The sequence below is a fragment of the Trachurus trachurus genome, assembly GCF_905171665.1.
Source record: "Trachurus trachurus genome assembly, chromosome: 16".
Taxonomy (NCBI): Eukaryota; Metazoa; Chordata; class Actinopteri; order Carangiformes; family Carangidae; genus Trachurus; species Trachurus trachurus.
Window position 1 is genome coordinate 8314221 of NC_139902.1, and position 11915 is coordinate 8326135.

Sequence of the window (11915 nt, forward strand, 5' to 3'; positions counted from 1 at the left end):
AAGCCTGATGGTTGTCGTGTTGTGACACGCGACGTTTCCGTCCAATCAGCGCCCCCTCCTCCTTCTTCTACGATTCAATCAGTGCTTCACCGGCGCGATTTCGCCACCCACTGTTTAAAGTTTGCACTTGTTAAAAATAGCCTAATTGTATGGGAGTGAAATATGCAATACTCTTACAAAAGAGTTCATGAAGGTTGCACTGGTCAGTTTATGTTAAAGAGATGTGGTGTAGCACCTCTTTCTTTTATTTTGTTCACCCTATTGAAATAAATAAAGATAGAATAAACAACAGACTCACCTCATGCACCACAAATTGATATGAACATGACTTCTTGAGATTGAAAAGTTCTTGACTAATTCAAAATACATGATATGTAACAGTTTATATCTTTATATTGTATTATATTACATAATAATGTATTTTTTTTACTGTATAGATGTAAAGGTTTTTGTAGATTTACGTCTCTTTTATACAGTGTGTGGTGTATTTCCTTCCCCTTTAACGCAGTTTTATAGATGCATGCAGTATAATCAAAAGGTCACTATTGAAATACCAGCCTAGCAAGAACGCAAACAGATGTCATTGCAGATTGAGCGTCAGTCTTTCTGACTTTACAGGAACTTTATCTACTGTCACTTTGTTTTAGACATGCTGCGGCTGCACTTGCACAAATGCAGCTAGAGATGTAAGACCAAATCATATCTGAGGGTTAGCTAGTAGCCTACTTGTGTGCTCAGGGAATTGTGGAGTACATAAAATGAATGAAAAGAAACTTCTTTTTTATCAAACCTTTTCTTCTTTTACAAAAAGTGCACAGAGGTAGGTTACAAGCTGACAATCAAAAAGACAGAAATTGTTGAATACCAACATTATGAGAGAGACAGACCACCACTAGCCATTCAACAGATCACAGTGCATGATTTTGAAATGCTGATGAGATGTACACTATATACAATAACATGAAAGGTAGGCATATGGGTTACCATAACAGGGTGAGTGCAAGGTGGGTTTAATAAAACAGTAGACTCAGAGGATCTCCAGGTAGATGGCTGTTTCTGCATCAGCAGCACCCTGCACCTCTCTGGTGCCTCTGACTCCCAGAGCTCGTCTGTCTGTTCCTGCACCCTCTCCTCTTCTTCTCTCTCCACCTCTCCTGCCCATTGGACGGATCTGAAACAGATGTTGATAATCCACAAATTTAGGAAGGAAAGAGAAAGAGATGGAGACAGCCCCTGTTTCTACAGATACAGTGTATAACCTCCACTCATAGAGGAAGTTAATCAAATACCTGGTTAGTATGGACAAAGAGAGGTGTACAGTTCTGGTATACAAGTTGGTAGCTGCCGTTGGTGTAGATATGAGTCACTTCTGTGCAGTTGATATAGAGGGGCATCCTGTCCTGATAAATTCCCAGTCCTTCAGGGTAGACAGCTGGATTTCTTCTCAGGACATCACTGAAGTGGAGCAGAAGGACAATTTGAATCCAATGGCAAATTTCAAATGGGAACAATATCATTGGTTGGTGAGCTTCATACCTTCCAGGTCTCTTTCGGCAGCAGTAGAAAATAAGAAACAGAAGGGAAATGACCAAGCAGATGGCCACAGCAGGAATCACCATCCACCACAAAGATACTGTCTCTGTAGATGGACAGATAATGAAAAACTTGATCAACATATGGTGTGAAGCTATAATGTCATCATAATAATAATACTACAACCATACAAGTTTCCCACTCCATCATGAGTAGAACAACACGGATTATGGTTTATATTTGGCCCTTTCAGACATATTGCTGGTCAATCATGCCTGCACTTATATATTCCTTGTAATAAAATCTTTAAAAGCATAAAGTATAAAGTAATGCGATATAAAAAATGTGATAGGCTACTGCACTCAAAATTTGGGTTCTTTGCAGCGGTTCCTAATTCATCCTTCAGCTTATTCTCTTTTGCTTGTGTTATCAACCTGGAGGCATGTTGCACAGATGTTTCAGCACCAGCTCAACATCAGAGTGAATAAATAAGAGGCAGAGCTGTTGTCTTTGTTAGTGTGGAAAAACTGGGCTTTGAACGTACCCTCTCCTCCCTGCAGCAAAACCAGGGAGTCATTTCCCAGGGCGTTGAAAGCGAAGCAGATCACTGTCTGGGGTTTGTCCATACGGCCTTTCAGAGTAACTGTCAGTATGAGAGGCTCTGATGTCACTGAGACGTTGTAATCATGGGGGGGAACAGTCCCGTTGACGCTCCAGGTGACCGCAGGCTTGGGGTTGGAGTCGACTGAGCAGCGACACAGCACCTCCATCCCCTCTAAGACACAGGAGGAGGAGGGATGGAGAATAACCGGTTTATCTGGAGAAGAGAGAAGATGGACTTTTTTAAATACAATATCTTTTTCACTTATCACATCAAAAATACATACGGTATGTATGTTCTTTAAAATATATGTTATATTTCATGATATTCTATTGGCTCTGTACATAAGGAACAATTTCCACTTCAAAGCTTTTTTTTGTGTATGAAGCTTTTGAAACCGAAAAAACTGAGTCTCTATGGGGGAAAAGTGTCTCAATGTGAAACTTGATACAAGTTTGTGATTTTGTACAATATAAATAAAGATGACAATATTTGACAAGGGTAGGCTTGGGATTAATATGACTGCAACATTAAAAGGCAACTTTTGACATTTTGTAAAATATAATTATTCACTTTCTTACTGAGAGTCAGGGGAGAGGACTGATAGCACTTTCATGTCTGTGCTGTTAATGTGAAGCTACAGCTCAGGATCGTTCTTTGGTCTCCGCTGGTTGCTTGGCAAGTTAAGTTAGCGAGCAGCCCACAGTAGCTTCACAGTTACTTTACAGACAGAAGAGTAGTATTGATTTTTGCATTTAAATCTTAACTAATCTTGACTAACCATATTTCCCACAATGCTGAACTCTTCCTTTTCCAGTTACATTTTGGTTACAGTCACATTAAAAGAGGAAACAATGTTTTTTCAAAAGGAAATCTTCTCTTTTTTCTTGACCAATGGAGACTGAACTCCTCACCTTCCTGCAGTGACGCTTAAGTGTGACATCACTGTTGGGGGTGCATACATGTCTTAACAAACTTAAAACTAGGAAATGGAAAAAGCGCTGGAACCCAATGCAGGGTGGGCCTGCTTGGAAACAGTCAGAATGTGTGTATGGCAATAGGAGGTAGATGTACAGGAAATCGGATTACATTGTATGTTCAGTGGGGTGGGCCGGGACTCTCCTCGGCCAATCAGGTTCTGTGCTGAGCAGCGGACCCTCATGTCTCGGGTCACGTTGTACACCCGAACTGTGTGTGCGCGCTGGTGCAAGTGCACCGTGCGGCCATGTTGAGTGTAGGACCAGCGGTACTCTGACACCGGAGGGTCAGCTTTGCATGAGCAGACCAGTAAGGCGTTGCCCCCCTCCTGCACTGTCAAGGTCTGGACCTGGACTTTCACGTCCTTTGGTGCAACTACAGAGCATAAAAGAGAAAAAAAGGGTTTTTTTTTCAGTGGAAAAATGAGCTAAGAGACACAAACACACAAGTCCACAAAACTATGCTTACACGTCACATGCAGCTCCTTGGAAGTGGCCAGTGTTTTGGCCCCTGGGTGGCCGACCTCACACCTGAGTCTGGGTTTCACCTGGTGTGACACCGTGAAGGACAGAGGAGCCACTAACATCAGCCTGTGGGGCTCCGGGTGCAGTGTCCGCACCTCCCCAAGTTCACTGCTGTTCAGGTGGCCCCCTCGCTCCCAGCTCCACTGCAGGGTCGGAGGTCTGGAGGGGCAGGAATAGCTGACGGAGCAGTTCAAGGTGACCAGCTGTCCCTCTGTGGCTGACAACATGCCGGTGATGACAGGAGCCTCAGGAGTTTCTGTCAGTGTGGAAAAGTTCCATGATTTCCATGATTTGTGAAACTGGTGCTGAGGATCAAACACTAATTATCCAAGCATCACATGGAATATCACACACATCAACACCAGCAATGCTACGTGGGGTCCATATGGGCCCCACTTGGGCTGCAATTGTGGGCCCCATAGTGTGCTACTACTAGTGTGCTACTACTACTGTAGAAGCATACTAGTAGTAGCACACTAGGCCACATATGGGGCCCACAACTGCAGCCCAAGTGGGGCCCATATGGACACCATGAAGCATTGCTGGCTGTCTATATTTATTAATAACATCTAAGGTGGATGGTTTACTTTTTGAAACTTTTTATGACTTTATTATTATAATTTTTTTAATTTCTGGTTTGTCTTTTCGCTACTTGATTTTAGTTTTTTATTTTAACAACAGGGAAAAGGTAGACTACTTGTTGTCTGTTAATTTAGCATAAAAAGTGTTTATCTTAATTTACAGATTTGCTTCTGTTTGTCATGATGGTTATCTAAGGGGAAGATACATCTGCACATAATATTACTCTCTTCATCCTGTGGATCAGCCTGGATACCTATGGGCAGTACATTTCTTGTCCTTACTCACCAATAACATCCAGATTGAAGCTCCTTGGTTTTCCCCACAGCAAGTCATCACCTCTTTTCAGGGCGATCTCAAACATCCGTGAATCATCAAGACTGATCCTCTCCATCTTCACTGAGCAGTCTCCCTCTGTGATTCGCCCAGAGAGGGACGTCCGGCCTAGGAAATCCCTGCTCACTTGATCCCTGTCCTCGCTGTTATAAGCAGTGCTCCTAAGAGGAAACAAATGGCCACCACCTCTGAACCTCAGCCGGACGTCCACCCTCTCCTTCCTCCCTCTGAAAGGATGAGGAGCTATAGTGAAAGAGCAGGGAACCACGACGCAGGAGCCCACCAGAGCTTGGACACGGTCGGGGACAGAGGGTACGGGAGAGGCAGTCTGGACCCCCGTCCACAAGGCTGCTGTTGTGATGTAGAACAGAAAATCATTTCCCAGCAGGATCTATTGTGACTAGGTCTTATTCAAGGTTTCCATTTTAACAGTGAGAGAAAACATAGTTATTAGCAGCCTATATCATTGCCTCATAATTCTGATGTCTGATGACGTCCCCATCCTATATTTAAAAGTGCTTTTCGTGAAGCTGAAGACCATTTCCCAGATTAAAAAGCTCCCAGCCTAAATTACAGGGCTCTTCACTCGCAATCAAAAAAATGGGAGTGAAAGACTAATTTGAGACTTGTAAAAAATGTTGGCATGCAGTACAAATTTTATTTACCACAAGATTGGAAATGTTGTATTTCTCTGCACTGTCTGCAAACATGACCCAGAAACATTTCGCAACAGAAGTATATTTAGAAAAAGGGAAGAGGACCACTGCACTTTTGGCTCTAGAGCTAATCTACTATCATTTTAAAAAATCTGTCTATATCATCTGGTCTAAATATATATCATCAATATAGATTATTTTGGGGAACATTTGGAGACCTATTTTAATTCATGGAGAAAACACACAAGCAGACCATTTTTAAAGACACAGAAATGATTTAGTTTTATATAATGTAATTGACTAGTACGGTATATTCGGAAAACATCCAACGGCAACAAAATATCAATTTCTACATCTCTTTCTTAAATCATTTGGTCAAAATCTGTGTTATCAAGCACAAGTTGAAACTTCACTGAGTGCTTACATCCCTGAGCAAATGATCTAAAATTCATACAAAAAAAAAAAAAATCAATCTCGGTGCATAATAATCATTAATAAATTATAATAATGGATATTTACTCACCAAAAATCAGGGGACACACAAGTGAGACAGTGTCCACATGCATGACTGCAACCCTGCTCTGCCGGCACAGAGACAGACAGAGGGAAGGATGAACACAAAAGCAAGGTGGGGGGAGTGTATCATGTCATTGTGCCACTGGCACTATGACTTCACTTGGATAGTTCCTCTTAAACTTCCAGTGTTATGTCTGTATATTATATCATGACACCCCTTGAAGTTATATTCTATTGGTACAATCAATAAATGATAAACGTATCACTTTTTTTCAACATTTCAAAAGGGTTGAATATAATCTTTCAAGTGGTGGAACTAGGGACTGTTTGCTAAGGAAAGAAAGACCTCAGCAAGTATTTGAGACAACACATGACAATGGGTGAGTCACTCACATGCTGTTGGCCATTTCCTCAAAGGCTCCAACAACTGGATGTGTTCATTTCTTATTCCCTGTGTCTACACAGACTGTCCAAACCAAACCTCTTAACAGTGTCACAGAGGCGATAGTGATAAAAGCAACACATGCACAAAGTAGAACAAAACAGATTAGTGATTAACTTTTCAGCTCAACACTGATTTATTGCTGTGCTCTTGACAATAAATAACCATCAAAGACAAAAATGGGCATGCTAAAACTACTAAAGTGATTCTGCAATGGTAAAAGATACAGCTCGTAAAATAATATGTTTAAATACACAAAAAAATGCTTATTGCAGCCTAGAGACGAATGGCAACTTTCTGGGATCAAATAAAACCGCCTTATCAGTGTCAGGAGACAAAGATTTGAACTGTATGAACTATGGACTCATTGAAAGCTTGTTTGAACTGCTGCTCAAGTCAAAGTACTCAACCTCACTACACCTTAAGAAAGAACGCAAACAGCTTTTGTGCCAGTAGTCACGACTGCACCAGCCAAAGCAGACAAGAGGAAAAGTCACACAGCATAACAGTAAACATTTTTTGGAGGTAAGGCTTTTAATCAATAGATTTGTGCAGAATTCCTTATTATTTTCCATGCTGCATGAGTGTGTTGTTTGCAAAGTGTGATAAGAATTATTTTGAAACTGTTTCAATCATTAAAATCATTAAAACATTAAACATTAAAACAGATTTTACTTTCCTCTCTCTGTCAGTCATGACCTCAGCACAGCAGCTTCTTCGGTCTCAAAGAGATTTGCTGCTGAACTGGACGTGTGAACACCCAGCACCCTTGCTGCGTTGGCTGCGTGATGCAGAGGTGCTTTCCTCCCCCCAGTACCTGTCTCTGTTAGAGAGGTCCCCTGTCAATGCTGTGGCCCAGGCTCTAGAGACAGTATGTGCTGCAGAGGAGAGCAGCCAGAAGTTCCTGCGGGTGCTGAGGGAGGTGCAGGATTATTACTGCGGGGATCTGCAGGCCTGGGTAGAGAGACACTGTAGGAGGGATGCTGTCAGTAAACCAGTGGCTGAACCTGTAAGAGCTGAAGGTGAGGAGGGTTATGATGACTGTGGTGGAGGGGTATTCCAAGTAAAACAAACAAACAAACAAAAAAAACAGATGTAAATGATTTTCAGTGTAAAGTGCCTTGTTGATTGTCTTTAGTCCCTAAAGACAATCAACAACTTTTACTGCCTGAGTAACAGAGGTGTTAGATGATTATTAACAAGGAACAATCAACTGTGATGTCGTGCCAAGTCATTTTTTGCTGATTTTGTAAATGAAGGTGTGCGAATGCTTAAAGTCAGTCCACCTTTGATATAGAGTGAAGTGCAGCTATTGGATGGATTGCCATTACTTGTACAGATATTCAGGAACTTTGGGCAGTGCTGAAGATTAGATAGAGATAGAGTACTCAGTTTTATTTCATCCACCTTGTGTAAGTCAGCTTGCAGCCTTCCAGCATACAGTAATAGGCCCTGTTACATTTTGCTCAGCATTACAGAGCTGCTGGTGTGAAAAGAGGCAAAACAGTTCCCTGTCAATTTGAAACTTTTAATCAAATACATTGTATCTAAACAAATGTGGATTTACATCATCTAATATTGTATGTATCATATTTGATGTTTAGCTACTATATGCATGTGTGATGTTCACAGAAAAGAAGCCAAAGGGGCCATTTGCTAAACTTCTCAAAGGAAAAAGCAGGGGATTCACCCTAACCCCTGAGGTTAAAGGTATGGATTTAGCATTTTATCTAGATTTTAGAATATTATTTCCATTGAGTCTGTCCTATAGTGATAAATGCTGATCTATTAAAGCAACCATGTAATTTTATCATGACTTGTTCTCACAATTTGAATTTAAGTTAAGCAATCTATTGATTACGCAGCTAAAGAAGAACTGAAACCTGGCAAGAGTGTGAAGTTGGCCAACATCCGAGGTATGTCGATATGGGCGAATTTAAGGAGAAAAGCCATATGTTTATCTTAAAGAAAACCAAAGAGAAGTTTAAATTTGTTGACCATGTCTTCCTGTCTACCATTGCAGTTCCCATTTCGGCCCATAAAACAACCCTACTAAAACGCACAGAGCAGTTGAAGTGCTACTCAGAGGGCGAAGGAGTCGCCTCGAATTCAGCTTCTCATATTGAGATCCGTTACACCGACCTTTTTGTAACAGAAGATAACGACTTAGTTGACAGCAGCCAACATGAGTACTTTGACCTGGCGAGCAGACGAGCTCGAATCTATGTCCATCAGGCTTGCCAGCGCATTCGGCCGTGCCATCTACTGAGCCCCGAGGGAACATCAGGAAGGCCCCCAAAAAGGGTTAAAGTGAAGGGTATTGCTGGTATTGGAAAGAGCATAGCAGTACAGAGGCTTGTCTATGAGTGGGCAATTGGGAAGAGCATGCGCGAATTCACCTGTGTTTTTGATCTGCGCTTCAGAGAGCTCAATCAGATTGAAGCACCACTGAGTTTAATGGAGCTCCTTGGAGAACGGTTCCGCTACCTGAAGGCAGTCTTGCCTGATCTTTTTGCATCACCGAGCTCTTTGCTCTTCATCTTAGATGGATTGGATGAGTTCAAGTTTCCCTTGGACTGGCACAGTCCTGGCAAGAACATTGATGTGGATTCGAAGGTGCCAGTGTCAGAGCTGATGGTGGCTTTAATCAAGGGAAGCTTTCTCCCAGAGGCATCAGTCATTCTCACAACAAGACCTTCTACAGAAGCTCCGAAGCATTTCTTCCAGAGATGTTGTGTGGTGCTGGGCTTTGAGGAGGACCAGGTGAAGGAATACACCAGCAAGTTCTACAAAGACGGTAAAGTTGCTGAAAAAGTCTATGAATACATCTTGAACAATGACAACCTATTTGTGCTGTCCTTCATCCCTCTTTACTGCTACATCATATGCACCGCAATGGCCGAGTTCTTCTCCTCAGGGACTCAAGACAATGGTGACTCAAAATCACTTGAGCTGAACCCGCCCAGAACAGTCAGTGAGGTTTACTTCTGCTACCTGTTCACAGCTGTGAAGCATCACGCATTGAAAGGGAGTGCAGAGAGAAGCACACCAAGATCTGAAGTTCTCTCACTAGCAAAGCAACAACTGACGAACCTGGGTAAGATGGCTTATGAGAACCTTCTACAGAAGAAGATCATGTTCACCAGGGCAGATTTGGAGAACTACGGTGTGGTACCTGCTGAGGTTCAGAGTACATTCCTCTGTCACATCCTCCAGCCTCTCAAGGAGGAGACGGTGGAGATGTTTTCCTTTTTCCACTTGACTGTTCAAGAACATCTGGCTGCTCTCTACTGCGCAACGCAACTCTTCAGTGAACAGGACATAATCCCAGCCCTGGACTTCTGGTGTTTTGGGGTACATCCACCATCTTCGAGTGCCTTACCTCTGCAAAACTCAGACCTCAACATGGTCAAGCTGGAGAGCCTCCAAATGTTCACACGCTTCTTCATGGGAATGCTGCGAGCACGCCTGTCAGGTCAGCTGGATGGCCTTGTTCTCTCTCCGATGGAGAATGGGGATGGCATCCCCGTCAGACTGGGTGTGTGGTTCCAGGACCAGTTCAAGGACAGGAAGCTGGAGAATCAGACAGCCCTGAATCTTCTCCACTGCCTGATGGAGTTTCACACAAAGGAAGCCACCACCATTGCAGCACCAGAGATCAAGACTCTAAATTTGTTTAAGATGAAGCTGAGTGTTGTGGACTGTGCAGCGATGCACTATGTGCTGCAGTTCTCCCCACACAAGCTTCAGGAACTCAACTTAGGCTACTCCAACATTGGAAACAGAGGACTAAATAGACTGGGGCCAATTCTACACCGCTGTGAATCTCTCTAGTGAGTGACTGATTCAATATTTAACTGTCAAACATGGCAAAACAAGCATGGTTTAGAATTTCCTGGCTGTGGGGAGTTTGCATCCTGTCCCTGTGTGTGTAGGCTTGTCTATCTGATTGGCACCTTTGTGATACTTTTTTCTATTCTCTTACAGTTTGAGATACAATTGCCTGGATCGACAAGCAGCTATTTTAGAGTCTACGATCCTCAGATCAAATAAGTGTCAAGTGAAGAAGCTCTTGTAAGTATTTAAAACTGTGCAATTACCATACCACCATTATGAAAATTATATATTACAGACTCAGAGCTATGAGTGTAGGCTACTGGTCATAAAATGCATAAACAAGATAATGCTCAAGGTGACATTTTAGTCTATTAGTGATTATGAAAATGTAGGTTCACTTTTTATTTCCCAGTCAAAGTCTCATACACTTACAGGGAAAATAGAAAACACATAGAATGCAAAATAATGTCTCCTTTGCAATCATGAAAGAATAATGAAAACCTAATCACTTTTTACGCAGCTTCTATGACCATGTAACTAACAACAGAAACAGATGTGACAGTGTTTGCTGCAGGTTTGATGAAAACAAAAATCAGCCTCCTGTGCACACAGTCCACTGAAATGCCAGATGTATAACATCTCCAGGCTGCCTGTAACTGCATTATAAAAAGTCATAACTAATGTTACTGTCTCTAGCAGATACAACTCAAGACCTTATAAAACTCTCTTAGACCTCACTCTGAGGGAACTGGATTCAGTGCTTTTGATAGTTTGACACTAACAGACACCCTGACCAATCTGGCTCCAAACCTGTTTTATGAGTCATTATACACTATATTTCATGTATTTTTAACATTTCAACACAATTCTTCCATTCATGTATTTAGTATGTGTGGCAATAACCTGGGTCCAGAGGGGGTTTTAGAGCTGTGGAACGCTCTGGAACACAACACCACTGTGGAGGAACTCTATCTGGACATCACTGGCATCACAGAGAGAGGAACAGAAAACATAGTCAACTGCCTCAGCAAAAACACCTCTCTGAAGACACTGACGTAAGATTAAAACACACTAACTTCTGCAAAGTGGTTGAAAATACTGCTGCGAGTTAGGCCTTTTGAGAACGCAAAATAATAACTCCTACCTGGTTCTTTTCCTCTTCATCAGCATTGTTGGGAATGACATCGGAGAACTGGGGAGGAAGAGGCTGAGGCAGCTGGGGAAAAGTCGGCCTGGACTCCGGATTATTGCGAACTTTGTGGATGACCTTGGGTTACTTCAGGCCTACCTGGACTGGGTGGAGGAGATCCGAGCTGACAGAGACCAGATGGACTCGGTGAAGAATGCTGACGCTCTGCAGTCGGTGCTAAAGGGGCTCCGGGTGGCTGGAGAACAGGTGGAGAAAGGAGATAATGCCGAAAAAGCCAAGGAGCTCCAGACAAAGATCGTGGACTTGCTGAAGTCGTCTACAGATCTGACTGGACAGAGATGACCAAAAGTTCACACACTTCGCTCTGAGAAATAGTTTTATCAATGAATTTCTCCTAAAAGTTTCTGAAATTGCTTACAAACCAAAAGTCAACAAGATGGGATAATAATGGTGACGTATAAAAGCACTCAACTTCAGAACTTTGACTAATTTGGAATAAGTGAAAGAGAAATAATAAGAACAGTTACTGTGAAATACTCAGTGAACTCAGTTTCTATGTTCTCTAATATAATTCTACTCACCATTTCTGTGTACATTTAACTGTTTTAATTTCTGCTCTTTAAACTGTGAAAACAACACAGTGGCAAAAGGTTATACTAGATTGACACTCAGACATTCAACAACAACAAAAAAGGAAGGCTTTGTATTCATACGTCCTGGTGTGAAAAACACTGAATATTAATGACATGCTCAAAGCCCCAAC

General features: G+C 42.2%; 2 protein-coding genes across 2 annotated transcripts; one reads left to right on the forward strand and one right to left on the reverse strand.

Annotated features, from left to right (window-relative positions):
* Positions 1–838: 838 nt before the first annotated feature.
* LOC310999204 (B-cell receptor CD22) lies at positions 839–5803 on the reverse strand (the record flags this gene model as incomplete). The annotated part of the gene is made up of 8 exons (XM_083989528.1): positions 839–1171; positions 1290–1455; positions 1537–1639; positions 2078–2350; positions 3224–3487; positions 3581–3892; positions 4504–4902; positions 5731–5803. Coding segments are annotated over 8 exons (1734 nt in total), but the record flags the coding sequence as incomplete, so codon positions are not given.
* A 1056-nt stretch (positions 5804–6859) lies between these two features.
* Positions 6860–11494, forward strand: LOC310999205 (NLR family CARD domain-containing protein 3-like; the record flags this gene model as incomplete). Its single annotated transcript, XM_083989529.1, has 7 exons — positions 6860–7187; positions 7798–7875; positions 8031–8081; positions 8189–9998; positions 10153–10239; positions 10890–11057; positions 11170–11494. The coding sequence occupies 7 exons, from the start codon at positions 6860–6862 to the stop codon at positions 11492–11494; spliced, it is 2847 nt and encodes a 948-aa protein (XP_083845655.1).
* Positions 11495–11915: the final 421 nt, after the last annotated feature.